Here is a 19,089-nt window from a genome sequence, read left to right on the forward strand (position 1 = left end):
GAAATGACTAGTTCCTTCAGCCTACAAGGATATATACTGTGCCACTAGCAGGTTGGTTGGCATATCACCTACCTGCATCAAGCCTATGGTGTGTCATGTGCGACTAAGTCACTTATTACCTACTCAGAGATCCTTCCTACTAAACCGGAAATTTTAAATTCAAGACAGACAGATTATTTGACCTGATTTTAGAAAATCACGTTCTAATACTTTTTATATAAATTTTTAGGTGAAGGGTTTGTTTAGCTAACTGTGTCTTCATTTCACTGACCGGACTACCCACTTTAAGCATTGTAGGTGTCTGGTGTTTATCTCTAAACACAAGCCACTGATCTGAAATAACGTTTCTGCTGCAAAAGCTGTTTCTATAAAAAAGAAGGCTTGTCAGAATACCACAAGGTACATATATACTGTACACATATACATATAGATTATATACACACTGTATATCCTCAAGTAGCCCTTTTGCTGCAATCAGCTATTTGTTGTACCCAATCTCATTAGGAAAACATCCAAAAACCATGGTGCCATATTTTCACACTGTGTATTTGGCGATGGCAGAAATTCACTGTGATTAGAAAAGGATGAACACTCACTGCAGTTTCTGTAACTTGATTATCAACACTTTAGCATCGGAATGCATTGCTGAAGGGCAATTAGAAAATGGTATATTATATTTATGTTATATAATGTCTTAATATAGAGGATAAACACAAAGAAGGAACAGGTTGGTGTTGTAATATTATATTTCTTCCTTTTTAACAGGAAAGATGACTGCTGAAACTGAAGAGACATTCAACAATGAAACACTAGGGGGCACTACTTTCTTTGAACAGATTAACACCACCACAGAGAGTATTTCCACAAATACCACCAGTATCCCTTTGGATTTTACAGACCCCCTGCCTATTATCATATCACTTGCATGCATTTTCCTGTTGCTGGCAACCTGCCTCATATTTGTGACACTCTGTAAGCCTGCAGCCCTAGACCAGTCACTATATGGACCGCGGGAATTCATGCCTTATCATGTGGAAGATGCCAGTGAGCCACAGCTCAGACTTTGGAAGAGGCTTGGCTCACTCAGGCAATCAATCAACAGCTTCAGACGCAGCCGGCCAATATCTCAGTGCCAAAGGACTAACCCAAGACGTGCACAAGCCAACCAAGACTGGTCTTTCATGGAGTCCACCAAAATGTGAATTGCCATTCTAACAGTGCACTTTTATTTGTTTGAACTAAAACACCGCAAAGGATATTTGGTATTTACTACCTAATACAATAAGGCACATTTCACAAATTAATGTTAGTTTTCTGCTGTTGCAGTGCTTACAGGTTGTTGAAGCCAAAGCATTTTTCCCAATGTAATATGACTAGCATGGTCGATTGGTGCTGTCAATAAAGAATATTACAGTTATTTTTAATTACATACAAGCAAAGCTCCAAAACTAGATATGTGCCCCTGGCCAGGATGGGGGCAGTATGTGAATGCTTTAGGATCATTTTAAAATTTTTATTTTTTTTACTCTTCCAATGTAACGACAGGCTAAGCACATTTCTCCTAACATTTTAAAGATTTAAAGTATATCAAATGCAACTTGCTTGAGTTGATTGTAGCCTATATTTAAGTTTGCAAGTTGATACAATTTGGAAATTTCTGTAATGTAAAGGGAAGTCTCTTCTTAGTTGTCACCTCCTCTCTTGTAGAATGTAATAGCTACTCAGGAGGGATTCCCCCATCAACACCAGCAGTGTTGATGGGGAAATCAAGCAATTTTCTTTTCTGCAAAGACAATCACATTATCTATGGCCAGCCTTACATTTTGAGTTTTTACCATAACAGAAATAAAGGAAGATCTTATAGACTTTTGTTGTTGTGTCTACAGGACAGTAAGTGAACATTTCTCCAATATGATATACATGACAAAATAAACTGACAGGAGTTTTACAATTCTCTGCGGTATCAAACATGGAGGAAACATATTTCTTTAGATATATGTTTTCTCACTGCAGCTTAGTAGTGTGTGATTAAGAATATTTGTAGAGAGTATCTGTCCAGGAAAAAAGAATGCTCCTTTCATGATGCATGTGAATGACGAAAGGTTCCTACTGTTCTGTCCACAGAAAAGCTGGTGTGTGAAAGGCATCCTCTCAACATGTCTGGAATTACATTTAAGGTTCAAGATGAAGTATGCATGATTTCTAAAGCTGATCATACACTTATTGTATATATTTAAAAAAAAAAATGTTCATACAAATATTTGTACGAAAATTCTCAAATTACATTTGATAACTTGACTAAGGTATTTTGAAAGTACATCAACATTTAATTTGCTTTTAACATTCACATTTAGAATGAATGTAATTTCTAAAACAAAAAACACTTTTATTGTTAGAAATTTGTTCAAGTAAAATTGTCCATCCTTCTCCTTTGAATTTTTTCATCACTGCAGTCGAAATCAAGTATCGTTTTAACTCCATTAATGGCTATAAAATATAAACAAAAGTTTTCAAATGCAATTCTTCTAGTGGCCAACACAATGGCAAAGTTGTAGGCATTTCCGCCTAGCAGCACTAGGGTCGTCGGTTTCCCAACGAAGGTACTACCTGCCTGGAGTTTGCATGTTCTCCCTGTGCCTGCGTGGATATCCTCCGGGTACTTTGGTTTCCTCCCACACCCCAAAGACATGCTGGTAGGTTAACTGGCACCTGTCTTAATTGGCCTTAGTATGTTTGTGTATGAATGTGAGTTAGGGGCTGTAGATTGTAAGCTCCTTGAGGATTAGGGAGTGATATGAATGTACACTACGCATGTAAAGGGCTGTGTAAATTGATGGCGCTATATAGGAACCATTAATAAATACATAAATAAAAAGTGTATGGTCAGCTTTAGGTTGGCTATATATATATATATATATATATATATATATATGTAGATTCTTTTGTTCAGCCTGCAAGCTGAACTAAGGAAATCCAATAGATTCCTCCATGCATGTTAACAGGGCAGATGGACATATCCCATGCTGGACCATTGTATCCTGACAGCGCTAGCAGTCAGAATACTCTAATAGTGCCTACAACTAATTAGATTTTCAGAAAGACTCCCTCCATTAGTCTTTTGTTGAACAGAGCAGAGCTGGCAGGGAAACACAATGCTCGGACCTTGGTTGAGCTAGCAGGAATCAGCCAAGACTTAAGCAGTGTATGGTCTACCCTTCTCTGCACTCTGCAAGAAGTCAAAGGGATTATTCCACACTGCATATACATTTTAATTTTCATTCATAAAATGCAGAGTGCTATGTGGAGCCTCTAATGTCCTGTGATTAATTTTCCACAGAGAATCCTTCAGAATAGGGGGGAAGCACTGCTATGTAACCTGTCAAAGTCATGTGTTAGGTTTCCCTATGTCACCTTTCCCCCCCCCCCCTTTCATTTGGATGAGTGGGTTTTCGCTTGCTTCAGAGTTCCTAAGTAAGTTTATAAAGCACATTGCTGTGCTTTATAAACATTCTGGTGGCCTCAGTTTAACCACATTACTTGTAAATTGACCCTAAGTGTACCTCACTACCACAACCCTGCTGTGTGCCCAGACTCATTGCTATCAGTGTGTATTACTTCTAGTACACATTCAGGAAAAGTGTATCCACGTGAACACAGACTTTTGTTTTAAATGGGAAAAAAAGCAGAAATGACGGAGACTACTAAAGCTAGTCAAAAGCTAGTTTGGTATTTTTGTTTTTAATCAACTAAAGATAAAGTTTTGCCTGACAGATAAAAGATTTGCTTGACAGCATTAGCTGTCATGGAATTTTCTGTCCCAGTGCCTAGAGATGCATCGATTCATAACCCAACTCTGCCTTAAAGGTGTACTATGGAAATGTAGAGAGATGGATCACTCTGGAGAACTGCACTAAAAATATACATTGCACAAAGGAAAAGAGGCAGCTGTACATTAAGCTATATTAAAGCTTGTCTTTTTATTTTGTAAATCTGCAGTAACTACAAGCATTTGTTTGAATACAAAGCCTTAGTGTTAATATGTAAGAAGCAGCTTTAGCTACAGATGTAATGAATTAGTAGTTGTAGGTCACTTCTAAGTGGATAATTACAATGGCCATAAACTTGCACTGTAAACTAATAATTACAAAGGCAAAGGGCCGCCATCTACAAAAGCTTCTTAATTACATTGTGTATACAAAATGTAGCCTTACCGCAGCTGGTAAATTTACTGATGGCTGAACATTCCTGAATTTTGTCTTACATAATATTTCCCATCTGCAGATGAATGCAGATTTAACTGATCATATGATGGCTTAAACTATGCTAGCTTCAAACACGCTACACTGGATGTAGCAACCAGAACGCAAGGTACCCCCGACATTACTGACAGCATACAGATTCCACTTTGTAGTCTATTCTGGGACATTGATTCTGCCGGCTTTCAGATAAATTTCAGTGAGAAGTGCACAAGTGGCCTTACAGCATGCCAAGGAATAACAATTTTTGCAAAAAAATAGCATTTAATTTTCATTCCCCACCGGCAGTGCAGAAGAATTAAAGACAGAATCTGCCTAACTGCTCTAGGCCACAGTTTCCCAACCAATGTACCACAGGGGGTGCTTTTGACCGGTTCTGCCTGTTAAAGTAAAACTGCAGTATCATGTCTGATGTTATGATAAATAAAAAATCCCATTTAAATGGTGTATGTGTTTTTACTTTTAATACAAACAGAAGACATTGTTTGGAGACAATATATAGATATAAGGGGGTACTGGCAATAAATACACATATGAGACATGGTTCTGTAAAGTTGAGAAACATTGCACTAGGTAACAAAATTTTATTTTCCTGAGGTGCATTTATGTTTAGGGGCAAAATTATTTAAAAACAGTGTCTACTTTCCAAAAAGATGTCATTTTGGTGGTAGTTGTATATACTGTCCTGACATTGCTGGGCCTGAAGACATGAGACAGGGTGAAAGACAAAAAGGTTGATAAAAAAGTTTTATATCTATATATAGATATATATATATACACATACATACATATATATATATATATAGTTGTGTTCAAAATAATAGCAGTCAGACATCACTAACCTGATCAATCACTGTTTTTGATAGAAATGATATTTCTACATGGCAAATAATTTACTAGCAGGTGTAGTAGAGTAATAAAAATCCAACAGACCCAACAGTCATGACATGCATGCTACTGATTCTGTGTAATTGAATCACTAATTGAAAGGGGCATGTTCAAAAAAATAGCAGTGTGGAGTTCTATTAGTGAGGTCATTCATTCTTTGAAAAACAGCTGGCAATTATTTAACTTCTTGCCGACCGCATATAGCCGAATGACGGCTACACTGCAGCCGGCCAGTTCTGGGTGGGCGTCATATGATGTCCTCCCAGAACGCGCTCTGCGCGCACCCAGTGATCTCCGTGATGCCACCTGTGCCACCCAGCAGTGTCACACACCTGTGCCCAGAAGTGCCACCTACCTGTGCCCAGCAGCGCCACCCACCTGTGCCCACCAGTGCCACCCATCAGTGCAGCCCAGCAGTGCTGCCAGTCAGTGCCTCCAGTCAGTGCCCAGCGGTTGTGCCAGTCAGTGGCCAGCAGTGCTGCCAGTCAGTGCCCAGCAGTGATTCCAGTCAGTGCCACCTATCAGTGCTGTCTATCAGTACCCATCATCAGTGTCGCCTATCAGTGCCGCCTATCCGTGACACCTCATTAGTGCTGCCTATCAGTGCCGCCTATCCGTGCCACCTCATTAGTGCTGCCTATCAGTGCTGCCTATAAGTGCCCTTCAGTGCTGCCTATCAGTGCCCATCAGTGCCGCCTATCAGTGCCCATCAGTGCTGCCTCATCAACACACATCAGTGAAGGAGAAAAATTACCTGTTTGAAAAATTTTATAATAGAAACAAAGAAACTTTTTTTTTAATCAAATTTTTTGCATTTTTTCATTTATAGTGCAAAAAGTAAAGCACTCAGTGGCAATTAAATACCACCAAAAGCTCTATTTGTGAGAAAAAAATGATAAAAATTTCATATGGGTACAATCTTGCATGACCACGCAATTGTCAATCAAAGTACGACAGCACTGAAAGCTGAAAATTGGCCTGGTAAAGAAGGGGGTATAAGTGCCGGTAGGCAAGTGGTTAAGGAAGGAAGGCAGCAAATGTTGTACATGCTGGTTACAGTGCATTTCTCTCTGAAATTCTGAGGAAAATGGGTTGTTCCAGACATTGTTCAGAAGAACAGCGTACCTTGATTAAAAAGTTGATTGGAGAGGGGAAAACATATAAAGAAGTGCAGAAAATGATAGGATGCTCAGCTAAAATGATCGCAAATGCTTTAAAATGGCAACCAAAACCTGGAAGAAAGCAAAAAACTACCATTCGAATGGATAGAAGAATAGCCAAAATGGCAAGGACTCAGCCAACAATCAGCTCCAGGAAGATCAAAGAAGGTGTAAAGTTACCTGTGAGTACTGTTACAATTAGAAGACGCCTATGTGAAGCCAAGCTATCTGCAAGAAGCCCCCGCAAAGTCCCACTGTTGAAAAAAAGACATGTGCTGAAGAGGTTACAATTTGCCAAAGAGCACATTGACTGGCCTAAAGAGAAATGGCGCAACATTTTGTGGACTGATGAAAGTAAGATTGTTCTTTTTGGGTCTAGTGGCCGGAGACAGTTTGTCAGACGACCCCCAAACACTGAATTTAAGCCACAGTACACTGTGAAGACAGTGAAGCATGGTTGCGCAAGCATCATGATATGGGGATGTTTCTCATACTACGGTGTTGGGCCTATTTATCGCATACCAGGGATCATGGATCAGTTTGAATACATCAGAATACTTGAAGAGGTCATGCTGCCTTATGCTGAAGAGGAAATGCCCTTGAAATGGGTGTTCCAACAAGACAACGACCCCAAACACACCAGTAAACGTGCAACATCTTGGTTCCAGACCAACAAGATGACGTTATGGAGTGGCCAGCCCAATCCCCGGATCTTAGTCCAATAGAAAACTTGTGGGGTGACATCAAAAATGCAGTTTCTGAGGCAAAACCAAGAAATAGACAAGAACTGTGGAATGTAGTCCAATCATCCTGGGCTGGAATACCTGTTCACAGGTGCCAGAAGTTGGTTGACTCCATGCAACACAGAAGTACAGCAGTTCTCAGAAACAGTGCTTATACAACTAAATATTAATTAAGTGATTCAAAGGAAAGCAAAATCTTCAAACATTTTTCAGTTTATATAGTGAATGTTTGAGTTTGTAAAGAAGAATACAAACACTGCTATTTTTTTGAACAGTCTAATATTCACTTTTCTTCAAATTTTTTAGAGGAACAACACAAATTTGATATATTTTTCTTCATGTTTTGATTTGGAATAGAATGTGTAGTGTTCCCAATGCATTTGTGTGTATGGAAATAAAAGCTATTAGAAGGATTTTGAGCTTTATTCACTTTTTTCAACACACTGCTATTATTTTGAACACAACTGTATATATATATATATATATATATATATATATTTATTTTCAAAATTTCCACTCTTTTGCTTTATGTAGTGAAAAAATAGCGGTGATTAAATATCACCAAAAGAAAGCTCTGCCTCAAAAAAACTATATAAAACTGGATACAGCAACAGAGTAATTATTATAGTATCACAATAGTGCTGAAAATGGAAAAATGGGCTGAACATTCCCCTCTGTGTGATCTATGTACATTGCAAGGATTTTAAACTGCTCATTTTTTCCCCCTCAAAAGTGGAGTTACCCTTTAACAACCAACTATTATAAAACTATCACATATTTATGATTATGCTCTCCTTGTCAATATATTATTCTTCAAAAGGAAATTATAAAAAACAGACTTTGGACATTTTTAAAGATAAAATGTGAATGGCATGATTTTACCAGAGCTTCGTTTTTTGTTTTTTTTATTTAGTATCATTGTTGCTATAAATTCCATTTGTGAAAAAAACAAGTTTCCTATTTATAAGAAAATGACATAAATTACTAAACAAAATATACACACACCTCTTCAAAGTGATCAAAGCATCAGACATTTTTTTCATAATAAATGCAAGCATGCTAAGCAAAGCAAAGTGCGTGACACGTCAAGGTGTTTAGCTCCTAACAGAGAGAGCATGGTATTTCCTCAAACAAAAAAATTAAATTTGTTTTTTTTCTCTCCAATAGAATGGAGCCATGTTTGTTCAAGCATCATCCAGGGTGAGCTTCTGATTACTGTACTACTATGACAGAGTTGACACAGTAATGTAAAGTCTTAGTGCCTGTGCAGGTTATTGCTGTGTTCTCAAATGTCTGACACATATCAGCTCCTGCTGCAGCATGTCACCTTGTGATTTGATGCAAAGTTACAATGTTACAGGCTGATTGCTAGGGCAGAGGAGACTGAGCAAATGTCTCCTTCTGCCTGCAGCACACCGGTGACACCATCTCAGCCTGGAAATATGAATTGGACTGGAGCACAAATTTGACTTTTTATTAATAAAAAGGTACATTGTATCCTGAAAATGCTGTATATTATGACATGTCCGGAGTTTATTTACACAGATGCATAAAGTTACCAAAAAGTTTGCATAATGAAGCAGCACAACTCTTGAGGTTTTGGTGAGGTGGATGGATGCAATGGTTAATAGTTTCCTAATACAGAAAAAACTGCTTTTTATCCCAACTGACATAAAACTGAAGAATGTCTAGCACCCGATACATTATTTGTCTCAAGAACATCTACTTTACTAAGTACTGACCTATGTTTGAATAAGATATAATTTATTGCAGCAACAGCAACTGTACACATTGCACCCGCAATCTTCCCTAGGAATGCAACTATTGTTACAACACCCAACAAGTTCATAGAGTGTTGCTTTCATTTTTAGAACCTATAGTGAAGGGGGCAATAGGAACCAAACAGCCTTTTACTAAAAGCAAGTGAAGTCTTAAGTACATCATGTCCCCCCCCCTCCCCCCAAAAAAATGGCAAAAAGGATGCGTCTCATTAGCAATATTGAAACCAACCATACAATTCCCTGTAACCTGTAAAACGTATAACACCAATACCAATAGTTAGTAATGCTGACCAGATGGAGAATGTTATGATAAGGCAACAAACATATTAGCATTGTTTTCTGATAACATAACAGTATAATAACAGTAACAGTATAACAACGTGAAAGCAACTGAGAACAACAGCAACTCAGCAATGAAGTGGTAGGCCATGTAAAATGACAGATCGGGATCACCAACTGTCTGCAGAGTCAATAGCTAAAGACCTCCAAACTTCACATGACCTTCAGATTAGCACAACAACAGTGTGTAGAGAGCTTCATGGAATGGGTGTCCATTGCCAAGCAGCTGCATCCAAGACTTACATCACCATGTGCAATGCAATGCGTCTGATGCATTGCTGTAAAACACACTGCCACTGGACTCTAGAGCAGTGGAGACGTGCTCTTTGGAGTGACAAATCATGCTTATCTGTCTGTCAATCCAATGGACATGTCTGGGTTTGGCAGGTGCCAGGAGAACAGTACTTGTCTGACTGCATTGTATCAACTGTAAAGTTTGGTGGAGGGGGGATTATGGTGTGGGGTTGTTTATCAGGTGTTGGGTTTCCCCCTTAGTTCCAGTGAAGGGAACACTTAAGGCGTCAGCATACCAAGACATTCTGGACAATTTCATGCTGCCAACTTTGTGGGAACAGTTTGGGGATGGCCCCTTCCTGTTCCAACATGACTGCACACCAGTGCACAAAGCAAGGCCCATAAAGACATGGATGAGCGAGTTTGGGGTGGAGGAAGTAGACTGGCCTGCACATACTCCTGACCTCAACCCGATAGAACACCTTTAGAGTGGAGACTGTGAGCTGGGCCTTCTCATCCGACATCAGTGCCTGACCTCACAAATGCGCTTTTGGAAGAATGGTCAAACATTCCCATAGACACACTCCTAAACCTTGTGGACAACCTTCCCAGAAGAGTTGAAGCCATTATAGCTGCAAAGGGTGGGCCAACTCAATATTGAATCCTACAGACTAAGAATGGGATGCTATTAAAGTTCATGTGCGTGTAAAGGCAGGCATCCCATTAGTTTTGGCAATATAGTGTATATAACAATCACACATTCCCTTTAAGGCCCTTTAAAGCAATTAGGTGTTGTAATTCTTCGCTTACCTTCACAATGCTGCTGGATTCTGGAATATTTTCAGGAACAGTTGCCTCATAACTGCTCTTCACGAAGATTGGTTTGTTATCATTAATGTCCAATACTGTCACCAGGACAGTGGCTGTTCCTGTTTTCCGATTTCCCGCTGGTCCATTGTCTGTAAAACACATTAAACAAATGAAACACATGAATGTAGATGTAACATATAGCTTTACAGTATTATACTGTAAGCATGGAAATTGCCTTAAAAATGTAATGGCTATTAAAGAGTGGAACACGTACCTTCACTTACTGCTAATGGTCAGAAATGTTACTCTTTTTCCACTGAATTACATATTTAAAGTTTTTTAAAACTACTTTTACATGTATTTTAGGTTAAGTGGACATATAACTAAAGTGTACAAGAGAATCTATGAAGAATATTTAAACTTTCTTACCAATAGCTTCCAGCACTAGGCTGTAGAAAGCCATAGTCTCCCTATCAAGACCCACAACTGTTCTCAGGACACCATCACGATAACCAACCATAAACTTCCCATCTTGGTTCCCTCCTACAGGAAAACAAATCATTATTTTCTTACAAATGTATATAAATGACAAATATATTTAAAAATTCTATTGCCTAAAGAGCAAAAAATTGTTCACATTTGATATCCTTTGTTATTCATTATAATGTAGCAGCTGCTCTCGAAGTCACATATAACGTGACAAAAACCTAAGCCATAATACCAGACTGAGAGCAAAGTGTTAATAGACTTCATACAAGTCCTAGGGACATAAGATAACCTGTGCAAAGAGAAATAGGAGGCTTCCATTACTGACGTTCCACAAAAAAATACTAATTGCCTTGCAGTCATTCTTGATCCATCAACTTCAATATCACTGAGTCACTGACCTGGAACAAGTGAAGTGTGAGTGAATTCAGAACTCCTTTTTTGCATAGTTGGTATAGGTCAGGGACTTGGGATATATCTAAAGCTGAACTCCAGTCAGCCTAATAAAATGAAATGTGGTTCCCCCCTACAAGTGTATGCAGAATATAATTCTAATTTAATCTAAGGGAGCTCTAATAGTGAGGATTACCTACTTTACTCCATGGTCCTTGAAGACACCCTTCTTCTCTGGTTGAATCATCTCCCATCTCATGGATGTCATCATATACAATACAGAACTAGTGGTCACCACTTGTCCACCATAATTTTGAGGGTCTGTCCAGATTGCAGGGCAGGAGAGACTAGAGTGTTGCTGCCACATGACACTGGAATAATATTACTATGTAATAGATCACCTTTAGTCTAAACGATCATTGCACTCTGCATATATGGGAGGGAAGAGGGGGACACCCATGTTTAATTTATTTCTACGCTGACCAGAGTTCTTCTTAAAGCAAGGTCAATATGACAGCCAGGCAGGAGATGTCTTCAGTGGCAGCCTTCAAATTTCTCTTAGCACACATTTTATTTGGCTGGTTCACCAGGGACTGGCTGAATTTTGGCCCATGTGTGGCTGTCCCTGTTCAATAGAAGTCAATTGTTGTATTGACTTCTGTTGAACATGGATATTGGAAATTTTCCTCAATCAGTACATTCTCACAGCATACAGTCCTGCTGTCAGGACTTCTTTTTTTTTCAGCCTAATCAAATAAAGACAAGATATATATGGCCAGCTTTAGATTTAGGACAGAGAGGGGGAGGGTTGGAACCTCTATCAGGCTTCTATTGGTGTCTGTGTCAAACTTCACGTTTCACCTCACGTGTCAGGTTTTATAACTGTCTGTGTCCCCACTGAAAGATTTGCACATATTTCCAAATAAAACGTTGATGGTACTAATTATATTCAATGATGTCAAGGTAATGCAGGAACCCTGTGCTTAGATATTCTGTGCATCACGCAGATAAACAAATCTCTACTAGTAGTAGGTGTGAGCTACCAATAACTCAGCATATAGAACACCGCAGGACACAAATACTGTAAGAATGCAAAATACAGCAACCCAGCAAGACTACAGATTTAATATAGGCACCAAGTGCATTATGGATATGTACGTGGTTACAATTAGATTTATGATTAGATAAATACATATTAACATAAGTATCTGATTAAACTGAATCTTATTCCTATAACAATTAAAGTGATTAGGGGCATGTCACTGAGAGAAAAAGTGTGTATTGTAGCTGAAATAATAGTTTAATTGAAGTGGTGTTTCTGCATACTGATAATTACGTGTCATTCACCTTAGAAGCATTTCAATAGACATATTCAATCAAACTTAATTGGGCAAAAAGTAGAGGTGTGTTGGCAAGTCAATTACTAGTGCATTTATTAAAAAATAAAATCTTCGTTCAGCAGATATTTTAGACTAGCAGCTTTGGGGAATCAAGGTTGCATGCACACTAGCTTATTTTTAAGCTCCTAGCAACTAGTCATGAGAGTTTTTTTCTGCCTTGGAAGCAAATAGTGTTATCCCGTGTGTCCATGCACACTATTGTTGGCTAGAAGCGTTTTTCAAGCTTCTAGGAGCAGAAAAAAAAATGTTTTTTTTTGCGTTTTTTGGGAGCGATTTGCCAGCAGAAAAAAACGCTGAACGCTCCTAAACACAACTAAAACATTCTTAACAGCTTTTCTCTTTTTCCCTACATGTACTGTAAAACCTCTAATAAAAAGCTAATGCTCTTAAACACTACTAAAACACTACTAAAAACCATTATTACCAGCGATTTTTATCCAGCATTTTTTATCGTAAAGAAAGCGCTAGTGTGCCTGATTGCAAGTGTATTTTTTTCTTAGTTGCTATGTGCAATAGTTTTGCACAGAGCAGCCCCGATCCTCCTTCCTTAGGGTCCCCTGCCGGCGTTCCTGGCTCCTCTGTCGAGTGTCCAATAGCAAGCTACTTGCAATGAGGGCACTCATGCAGGCTCAATCGGCTCAATCTCAAGCCGCATGTATTTCTATTGACTTGGCCCCACCTTCCGCTCACTGGTTGTGATTGACAGCAGCAGAAGCCAATGGCTCTTGCTGCTGCCTCCATGTCCTGTGAGAGAGCTGCTGATCTCAAGCACAGTGCTGGATCGAGATTGAGCTTAGGTAAGTACTGTGTAAGTGGGCCCTGGGGAATGGGGGTGGGGGAGCTGCACACAGAACTTTTTTACCTTAAAGCGGAGTTTCACCCAAAAGTGGAAGCTCCGCTTGTTTTTCATCTCCCACCTTCACTTAGATATTTGCCACCTTTTGGGGAGGGAGGGGCGATCGGGTACCTGGTTATGACAGGTACCTGCTCCCACTTCTGGCTCAGGTCACCACAGCTTAGTGAGCCGAAAGTTCGGCACCCTCCTTACTCCCGCAGTCTCCTGGGCAACTTCAGAGGTCCCAGAAGACTGCCGGACCAATCAAGAGGCACAGCATGACTCACGCATGCGCAATGGATACCGGATTGAGAAGCTGCACGCTGTCACAGCCTGGTGCCCACAGTTGGGATGCTGGCACCGGGGAGAGAAGAAGAAGAGAAGGGATGGCGCGGGTGAGCACATCACTGGACCCTTGGACAGGTAAGTGTGTTTTTTTTAAAAGTCAGCAGGTTTTATAGCTGCTGACTTTTATTAAACACAAAAACAGCTGGAACTCCACTTTAATGCAGAGAATGCATTAGGCAAAAGAACCTTCTACCTTTACAATCACTTTAATACCTTTGGTTTACAACATTTAACACAGGGGGACTTCTGCCAGAATTTGTATTTCTAATATACCATTGTTTTAATAGTTAAGATTACCATTGATTATAGAAAGATGTCTACAAAACTCAAATTCACATGGATGATTTACTATCATTAGAAGAAATATTTTGTTGCCATATTTTTATATTTTCATTCACACCAGGTGTGCTGGAGTGTGTTTGCGAACACATTCCCAACGCATGGCAAACAAAAAATAATGGTTTCCTATGAATGTAGTTCACACCAGAACATTGTGCTGCCTTTGCCCAGCACTGAGAAATAGCACAGCAGCTGATAGAACTTGTGTGACATTTCAATAAAGTTTGTCTTAAAAAAAAAAAAAAGAACAGTGCATTTGCACCGCAGTCATTTCACTGCATTGCACACTATTTTTCATTGGACTGTTTCACTGACATACCGCAGCCATCTTTATATAATTGGACTGTATATTGAAAGTTCCAGGAGAGCAATCTCCTTTTGGGGATCTGCATTCCCTTCATCAAGGCTAATAATAAACACATTTTATATTAATTATTAAACTGTAAATTATAATTCCATAAATGCATATAAAAATATGCAAGTTATATAATCATAAATATATTCATAAAATATGTGTACACCGCCATATATATAGCTATTTATATATTTAAAGTGGTTATAAAGTCAAATATGTTTTTGCCTTATTGCATTCTCTGCATAAGGTAAAAAATCTACCTCCCCCCAAACACTTACCTGATTCCTCTCGTGATCCAGTGCTTTGCCCGTCTGCAGCAGCACTGGCCTCTCATAGACACATTGAGAGCAGTGGGAGTTATTGGCCCCTGTGACGAGGGAGTGAGGGGTGGGGCAGGGCCATGCTGTGTGTGTCTATGGATGCACACAGCCCATCTCAGCAGCACCCCCGCACACAGCTTGCTATGGAGGAATATGCAGAAGAGGAGGAGCGGAGGGCACCAGTGGGGGGCACCAGAAGAGGAGGTAAAGGGCCACTTTGTGCACTACCATTGCAAAGAGCAGATACATCTAAACCTATTTTTTATTTCAGGAAAAAAAACGTTGACAACCTCTTTAAGTACCTAATTTCTCTTAGCACTAAAAAAATTTATAAACTTTATACAAAACTAGAAAAAAAAGTTTTTTATTTGCACAAGCTGGAATGTAAAAATTTGTGAACAACACTTTTTAAAAAAACTTTGACTGCCTTTTAGGATTTCTCTACATCATATATGTAGGGATCTGCTGCCCTCTGTCTTAATGTGTAAAACCCTATAAATATATTATGTATGCACTTTTTGTCCCTTGGTTGTTGACTCTGAAACCCTGGAAGGAGGAAGTGGAGAGAGAGAGAAAGTCTCAGCTACATGTCTTGTCCATGCTGCTAACCCCCAAGCCAGAAGGGATTATGATCTCATAGCAGCTGCTATAGTGTGTATTTAACTCCTTGTTATAGACAGGCTATCTCTGTTTTGTCTTTGTTATCATTTCACATGCACTCTGCCTGATGGTTAGGCCTGTGGTATTGTATGTATAGTCACCTTCCAGTTTATTGGTATGTGACATATGTTTATTGCAATATAGTTTATATGCAGCATCTGTTATTCTAGTTAACCCTGTCCCTTCTGGTTTGGGATTCTATACCTAGTTTTAGCTTAGAGCCCGACAACCAGCACAGGCTAGAGCCAGATTAGGCTTCTGATGGCCACTTCGAGATCATTAGCTTTGAGGACTGGTTGCATGTCAGATTAAAAACTATTAGAAAGGAACTAAAGTGCAGAGTAGATAGGTTGACTCTGAGTTCCAGTTCCAAACCACAGTTCCAGCTGATGAGAAGCTGCATTCCAGGCTGGTTGGACAAGAGTTGGAAAAGCTCCCCATGACTTCAGATCTTGTCTTCAGGTCTCTGACACAAAGACAGATGCCGCATCATCTTCAGGGGCCCCTGCAACTGGACTTTGTTGCAACATTCATCTGGAAATATCTCTATTGAAACTATATATATACCTGGCTATATATGCACAATTCTACCAGGACTCCTATCAGGTTCTTTTCCGATAATACCTGCTTGTAAATTGGATGTACGTACTAATATTAATCTTTTCTTATATAAAGCTTGAATTGTTTCCACACTGGTATGCATCTATATACTTACTGTTAATGTTATATGCTGGTTGCAGTAGTTTCTCTGTTCCTAATTACTGTGATTAGATTAAAATTAAAATTCAAAATACTAACCACAGCTTACAAAGCCATCCACAACACTGCCCCTAGCTACATCACCAACCTCATCCACAGATACCGCCCAAATCGCCCACTCCGCTCCTCCCATGATATCCTCCTCTCGCTCCCTCATCACCTCCTCCCACGCTCGCCTCCAGGACTTCTCCAGAGCTTCTCCCATCCTCTGGAACTCTCTACCACAGCATGTCCGGTCAGCCCCCACCCTGTCTGCCTTTAGGCGATCTTTGAAAACTCACTTCTTCAAGGAAGCCTACCCCACCTCCACCTAAGAACTGTACTTGAATCACCTCTGCCAGATCATCCCCCGCAGCTATCCCCTTTTGTATCACCTCCCCCTTCCTTTAGATTGTAAGCTCCACGAGCAGGGCCCTCCTATTCCTTCTGTACTGAAATGTATTGTAATTGTACTGTCTCCCTTATATTGTAAAGCGCTGTGCAAACTGTTGGCGCTATATAAATCCTGTATAATAATTAAATTACTGGTTAATTTTCCATTAAAGGGAATCCCCTCTGCTCACAGAGGCCCTGTCCTGGGTGGAGGCACTGCCAGCTTCAATATCAAACCCACTCTTCCACTTAGCGAAGGTTCTGGTTTTCCTATCTACCTGCAGGTTTAGCACAAGATCCTGTTTAGGGAGGGCCATTTCTCATACCTCCCCAAAAGAGAGCTACATTTGTTTTTGTGGTTTATGAAAAATAGAGAGCTGCGCAAACTGTTGGCGCTATATAAATCCTGTATAATAATAATAATAGAGGATTACCATATCTGCCACTTTTCTTTAATGATATTTCAGGAGGTTTATCTCGCAAACAGTGGGAAAATGTGTGACACGCTCTTGAATGACAGCCTTGCCAACAGCTCACAATATTGTACAGGCTTTTATAGCAAAGAAACATCTCATCCTGTGTTTGTATGTTTCTGTTACTTTTCACAGAATCGGATGTATCTCCACAAATTAGTTATATTGCACATTTAAAGTAGAGTTTGCAGTTACAAGGTGCAATAGCTGTCATATTGCTGGTATCACACTGCAGCTGTACAATTATTATATTCTGAATATCATTATCCTACCATAATAGGATCTGGTCTTGTTCACTGTATATTTTTATATATTTTATAAACACAAAAAAATTCATCTGTACAGCATGTAGTACACATTCATGTATAAAAAAATACGATCTGATCCAATTATTCATCCATGCGCTAGCATAGATATCTTTACCTAATATGTTTATTCTCCTAATTTTATTTCTCTTCCACTAATTTGATTTTTTGTTTGCTATATTTGTTTTAGAGCAAAGCTTAAGTGCAAGCTCAGTTGACTATTTTAACATATGCTCTGAAGTTTGCATCCAAAGTAGAAAGCATGGCTTTAACAAAAAATAAAAAGGGCTTAAAACAGCAGGGCAGGACAAAAGGACGCAAGGGTAGTGACCTAGAACCTGGGTGATTGTGGGGAAAGGCTACTTTTACCTGATTTCAAACTATTCTTGTTACAGCCTCTAGAGGGAACAACACTACCACTGGTTTACAGAAGCCCATAGTAAAGGAACAATCAGTATTTCACAGTCTGGCACAATAGCTGCCTGAAAATCCTTGACATGAATAAAGTGATAAGAAGCAATAATGCCATCATATTCTGCTGGAAATGGGAAACTCGTGTTATATGCTGTTCACTCTTCACTAAGAAAATGCACAGGCTATGTGTGCCATTTCCTCTCTGCTTATTCCCGATTTCTTAGCTGTTTATCTTTTTACTGATATCACCAGAACATCAATGATACAGAATTCAAACTGCTAAATAAAAGGAAAGTGAGGCATGTGTGTTAATATTATGGAAGTTGTGCTCGTGGCCATGAACCACTACTGTTGAATCCTTATCTCTGTTCCTTTCCAGCTCTGCCTATTTGGTGTGGAAAAAGAAAGATCTTATGAGAACTTTTCCAGTACAGTCAGCATGGACATAAATGCCCACAGCGAGGCACAGTAGTAATTCATAATAGACAAAGCAAATCCATTTGCTCCAGCAATCTCAAAACTGCCTTTCTAGGAACTGAGAACAGATAATCTGTTGGGAGTCTGAGAAAGAGAAACCTTAATATTTTTCATTAAGCCACAAGTGGTGGGCAGTTTTTCTATGTTGCTGAAAGTGGAGAAGCTTTGTGATTAAAATGCACAGCAGACAGTAGCACTAAAGACATTGGGGGGGGGGGGGGGGGGGATTTACTAAAACTGGAGAGTGCCAAATCTGGTGTAGTTCTGCATAGAAACCAATCAGCCTTCAGTTTTTTTTTTGTTTTCAAAGCTTGATTGAACAAGCTGAAGTTATAAGCTGATTGGCTACCATGAACAGCTGCACCAGATTTTGCACTCTGCAGTTTTAGTATATCAACCCCAATGTCTAGACTGCAAACTTGCCTTTGTCTCGAAAAGGCAGAAAACCCATTGAGGCTAGGTGCACATCTGTGCGGGTGGTGCGGCTGCGGATCCGCGCGACAATCCGTGCAGCCGCACAACCCGCACAGAGGAATGCGGACCCGTGGGCGGGTGCCATTAGTTTTAATGGCACACTGCCAGCACTGGAAAACGCAACCGTACTGGGCTCTCATACCCACGTAAAACGCGGCCCGTGCGGCCGCATATATGTGAATCAGGGGTTAAAGTGGTTCTAAAGGCTGATTTTTTTTTTACCTTCATGCATTCCATGCATGAAGGTAAAAAACCCTCTGTGTGCAGCTCCCCACTAGCCTGATTAGTACTTACCTGAGCCTGATTTGTATCCAGCGATGCGCACGAGAGCAGCTGCTCTCCCAGCTCCATCCCTCCTCATTGGCTCAGAGACATCAATGGGAGCCATTGGCTCCCACTGCTGTCAATCACAGCCAGTTAGGAAGGAGCCAGGGGTGTGCCTGAGCCATGCTCTGTGTGTCAATGGAC

General features: G+C 39.8%; 2 protein-coding genes across 4 annotated transcripts in view; one reads left to right on the forward strand and one right to left on the reverse strand.

Annotated features, from left to right (window-relative positions):
- Positions 1–4,698, forward strand: part of CUNH10orf105 (chromosome unknown C10orf105 homolog) — a 64,572-nt gene extending 59,874 nt beyond the window's left edge. The window contains exon 2 of the mRNA XM_089677096.1: positions 766–4,698. Within this exon, the coding sequence (XP_089533222.1) occupies positions 771–1,202 (432 nt within the window). The 5' untranslated portion in view covers positions 766–770 and the 3' untranslated portion in view covers positions 1,203–4,698. The remainder of the gene's footprint in view (positions 1–765) is intronic.
- The window catches only part of CDH23 (cadherin related 23), a 1,300,862-nt gene that overhangs the window by 345,479 nt on the left and 936,294 nt on the right, over positions 1–19,089 (reverse strand). For all 3 annotated transcript variants that reach the window (XM_089677099.1, XM_089677097.1, XM_089677098.1), the window contains exons 26-27: positions 10,641–10,754; positions 10,212–10,360 (exon numbers count right to left, since the gene is read on the reverse strand). In XM_089677099.1, the coding sequence (XP_089533225.1) occupies positions 10,212–10,360; positions 10,641–10,754 (263 nt within the window). The remainder of the gene's footprint in view (positions 1–10,211; positions 10,361–10,640; positions 10,755–19,089) is intronic.

Source organism: Staurois parvus, unplaced genomic scaffold, assembly GCF_062004578.1.
Source record: "Staurois parvus isolate SC_StPar_1 unplaced genomic scaffold, SC_StPar_1.0 ptg000177l, whole genome shotgun sequence".
Classification (NCBI taxonomy): Eukaryota; Metazoa; Chordata; class Amphibia; order Anura; family Ranidae; genus Staurois; species Staurois parvus.